General features: G+C 38.3%; 1 protein-coding gene across 1 annotated transcript in view; it reads left to right on the top strand.

Moving 5' to 3' along the window:
* Positions 1-740: 740 nt before the first annotated feature.
* Positions 741-4,212, top strand: part of SPATA4 (spermatogenesis associated 4) — a 5,497-nt gene continuing 2,025 nt past the window's right edge. The window contains exons 1-5 of the mRNA XM_006916476.1: positions 741-958; positions 1,415-1,544; positions 1,920-2,038; positions 2,144-2,364; positions 2,593-2,709. Of these exons, the coding sequence (XP_006916538.1) occupies positions 741-958; positions 1,415-1,544; positions 1,920-2,038; positions 2,144-2,364; positions 2,593-2,709 (805 nt within the window). The remainder of the gene's footprint in view (positions 959-1,414; positions 1,545-1,919; positions 2,039-2,143; positions 2,365-2,592; positions 2,710-4,212) is intronic.

Below are 4,212 nucleotides of genomic sequence, written 5' to 3'. Positions count from 1 at the left end.
CGTATTTTATCTTGAATATGTATCTACATGCCACCTTAAGTGATTTTTTTACTGTATTAGTTTTAAAAGAATGTTAATAACTTTGTTTTGTAAATATTTAATTTGTAATTGTCTAAGCCTGCTCTGAAATCTTTTTTTTCTCTACGTCGTTCATCGATAAATCCCGAGTGACTAGATCAGTACCTGATACATAGCACACTTGATAAAGATGTTTTGAATGAATGAATCATCATGCACACTAGGCATGATTGTGAAGTGTGAAAATCTAACGTACAAATCGTTTTAAAATATGTTAAATTTTATAGATATTAAATATTCATTTTAATTTTAAAGATATTTTTCATTGGCATTTAGGAGGAAAAACCAATTTCCAATTTCCAAGCAAAAATTGTCCTTCTCCTCTGGAGCCGCTTCACACCCTCCTCAAAAATGCCTTACTGAAGATAAGCCTTCATTTGGGCATACATCACAATTCCAAAGGGGTGCGGGGATAGGGGAAACTCTAAATTAGTGAGCCCAACTGACGCTGAGGTTGAAAGCTCCGTCCAGTGTTTAGGCTCCCCAAACCACGCCCAACGGGGCCAGGAATCGCGTCCCCAATCCTGGAGCGTTCGTTCCCCAAACTGTGGGACTCGCGAAGCTGGCGCCCGCACTGACGCCCCGCCCCCACGAGGCCCCGCCCCGACGCGGACCCCGGTCCCTTCCCCCACTGGTGCTGCCATAGAAACCCAGAAAGCGCCATGGCTGCCGCCGGCCCAGAAGAAAACTGTCTGACAGTGCCGGCGGCAGCCCTACCCAAGTCTTCGTCAATTTTGCCACAGCCATCAGCTCCCGTCAGAGGGAGGCCTAAGAAGTGTCTGGTCTATCCGCATCCGCCGAAGAGCTCCCGCCTGTCCCGGTCTGTCCTGCGCTGGCTCCAAGGCCTGGATCTCAGCTTCTTCCCCAGGAACATCAACAGGTGCCGGAGAAGCTGGTCAAGGCCGCTTTGGCGGGCGCGGGGCCTGAGCTACCCTGACCCGTGCCTGCCTATTTCCAGCAACCTCTTCGCAGCCCCGCAGGCGCTTCACGCCTCTGATGGCCTTTCCCTCCCATTCACCACACCCACAAACACATCTGCCCTTTTAGGGATTGAGCCTGAAAACAATATGCTGAAACATTTCATTCACTCATTCAATCAATACTTAAGCTAATCTGGAATGCTTTGGTGACTACATTATTATTATTATTATTATTATTATTATTAAATTATTATTATCAAATTATCATTAAAATATTAAAATAGTCAAAGCCTTTTCAGGGACACTGGACAGGTTACTTGCTGTCAGTATTGAGTATTAGATTGGTGTGAACTATAAAATAATATCAATTGTATAAGTAACTACATTTTATTTCATTTCCTTATTGTATGGATCAGGGATTTTTCAAATGGCTTCCTGATAGCAGAAATATTTACTATATATTACCCCGGAGACCTTAATTTGTTATCCTTTGAAAATGGAACTTCTTTAAAAGTCAAGTTGGATAACTGGGCACAGTTGGAAAAGGTAAATTAGCAGTCATTGACATTTTTAATTGTTAAGAACTTTGGGATTTGAAAGGTGTGCTCCTGATGTTTTGATTTTTATACATATCTGTGTGTCACTGTGTGCTAGGATACAATGCTACTGAGTTGGCAGCTTGTTTCCTTGTATTGAAAAGGTTATTAAAGGTTATGTCACAAGTAAGCTATTAAAACTGAGCATACTCATTTCAAATTGGAGTGGGGTATAGTGGTTTTCTTGCTGAATATCTTTTAAAAGTTAACATGTTAAAAATCAGAAAAATAGTTGAGAGATAAAAGAGATTAAAATGAATTCATAGTAATTGGAGATTTTTATAGAACTTATGATGAAACTATTTCTTTTTTCCTACTATTAAAGTTCCTGGCCAAAAAAAAAATTAAACTACCTAAAGAACTAATCCATGGAACGATTCACTGTAAAACCGGAGTACCTGAAATACTGATACAAGAGGTTTACACCTTATTAACACATCGAGAGTAAGTTATTTGGAATCTTCTAGTAATACAACATGAAACTTTTGATAATATAAACCTCACTCCTAAAACGCAGCTTGTCAACATTATTTTATTTTTTATTTCCAGAATTAAAAGTATCCAGGATGACCTCGTGAATTTCACAGACTATAGTTACCAGATGCGTTTGCCCCTGGTTCCCAGGTCTACAGCTTCAAAGTTTATTAAAGATAACATTAGGTTATCAGAATTATTAAGTAATCCCAACTTGCTCAGCAATGAACTTAAAATCGATTTCCTCTTCCTTTTACAAATGTTACAAAGAAAATTAAGCAGAAAATTAAATCCAAGTAAGTTTTCCTTGGATATACTCAACTGAGTTCTTTATAAAGCAACTATTTCATGCATTAAAGATGTGAACAATGTGGGGAGAGGGATGTTAACCTTTGTGTTCATACCGCTCTTAGGAATATGATGAAATGAATGTCTAAATAATTTGCTTAATTTCTAAATTATGGTGCTTTGTCAATGGCCACAGTAAATTTTTAAGACACAATTTTTGTGTTTATATTTTATAGAATGGTTTGATGTCAAACCCACAGTGGGAGAATTTACTCTTGATCATCATCCTGCCCAAGCCTCTGGGTATAAATATAAATCAATGATTTCAAGGCAAAAACTTGCTCCTGTTTTATGTAAGTGTTTTCGTTATTTTATTTTTAACTTTTTTACCTGTTAAAATGGATTTTTTTTTCTACTTTGTTCATCTAAATTTTGAAAAATAGTTAAAATGTTGGCCTAGGCATTTAGTCTAAAATGGTGTGGCAGGTTGGCATGTTGTGCTTTTGGACAGGTGGAGGGGACATGTGGTCTGCTAACTATCAGTCACAGCAGAGGACATTCCCAAGCCGGGGTGTCCCTGCCTGCTACTATAGGAGCCATTTCAGTTCTAATTTATCCTTAAATAGGTGAGTGTGAAATAGGTTAATATCACTGACAGCTCAAAACTCAATTCTCTAGCAGTTGGATGATAAATCAATCCTAAAGTAGATACAGATAGTGTATACCTGAACTTCCCAATCAGTTGTATTACAAGAAGCCACTTGTTTAAATACTCTTAATTCGGAAAGCATTTGTACCATGGCAAACAATAGGGCCAGTCTCTACTACTTGTTTTTGTGTAGCCTATAAATTAAGAATGGTTATTACAGTTTTAAATGGTTGAAAAAACATGTCAAAAGAAAAATATTTCCTGACACATTTAAACGATGAAATTCAAGTTTCCATGTTCATAAATAAAGTTGTATTGGAATGTAGCCATGCCTGTTTGTTTTACGCCTTGTCTGTGGCTGCTTCTGAGCTCCAACAGCAGGGCCCAGTAGTTGCCAAACAGACTGTACAGCCCTCAAAGTGGGGTTCCAGATTTAGCGAATAAAAATACAGCATAATACAACTGATAACTTTAGGAACATGTTGAGGACATACTTTTACTAAACATTCTTCATTATGTATCTGAAATTCAGTTTAACTGAATGTCTTGTGTTTTTTTTTTTTTTATCTAAAAACCCTACTACAAAGCCTGAAGTATTTACTGTCAGGCCCTTGATGACAGATATTTGTGGACCTGTGCTACAGACTATGTTTCCTAATGTGTTCAGGGATTTTGTGGGGGGAAAAAAGGTCCTTGTTTATATAAGGTCTGAGAAAGCAATGTCAAGAGATTCCTTTTTTAAAACTTATGACTTCTCAGAGAGCCTTTAATATGCTAATATGCATTATATATATTAAAGAGGAGAGGTACAGAATGAAGTGTTTTCCAAACTCTCTTTGATCGCACATCACTATTATTTTAGTTTTGTTTTGCTAATGGACTGGTAGAACTACTGTTCCTCAGAGCACACTTTTTAATATCTAGACATTCAGCCAGTCCATTAAAACCTCTTGAATTCATCGTGTGCCTGAGGCATAGTATTCAGCATTATAGAACCCAACAGAAACAAATAACAGTGTTTCTCTTTAAAAAAAAAATGTATCCATTGGTTCACCTTCAGATTCCTGGAACATCTCCTCTCCTTCAACCTGCAGTGAAAGTTCCAGCAGGGGTGAGCTGAAGCCAAGGCAGAAGGCTGAGGCAGGGGAATAGAGGGTTGTGATGGGCAGAGAGGCCTGGGGAAGAGACTGCAGGTCCTTTTTGCCTC

The sequence above is a fragment of the Pteropus alecto genome, unplaced genomic scaffold, assembly GCF_000325575.1.
Source record: "Pteropus alecto unplaced genomic scaffold, ASM32557v1 scaffold24, whole genome shotgun sequence".
NCBI classification, from domain to species: Eukaryota; Metazoa; Chordata; class Mammalia; order Chiroptera; family Pteropodidae; genus Pteropus; species Pteropus alecto.
Note: the sequence above shows the minus strand (reverse complement) of the source record. Positions and strands in the feature narration are given on the sequence as shown.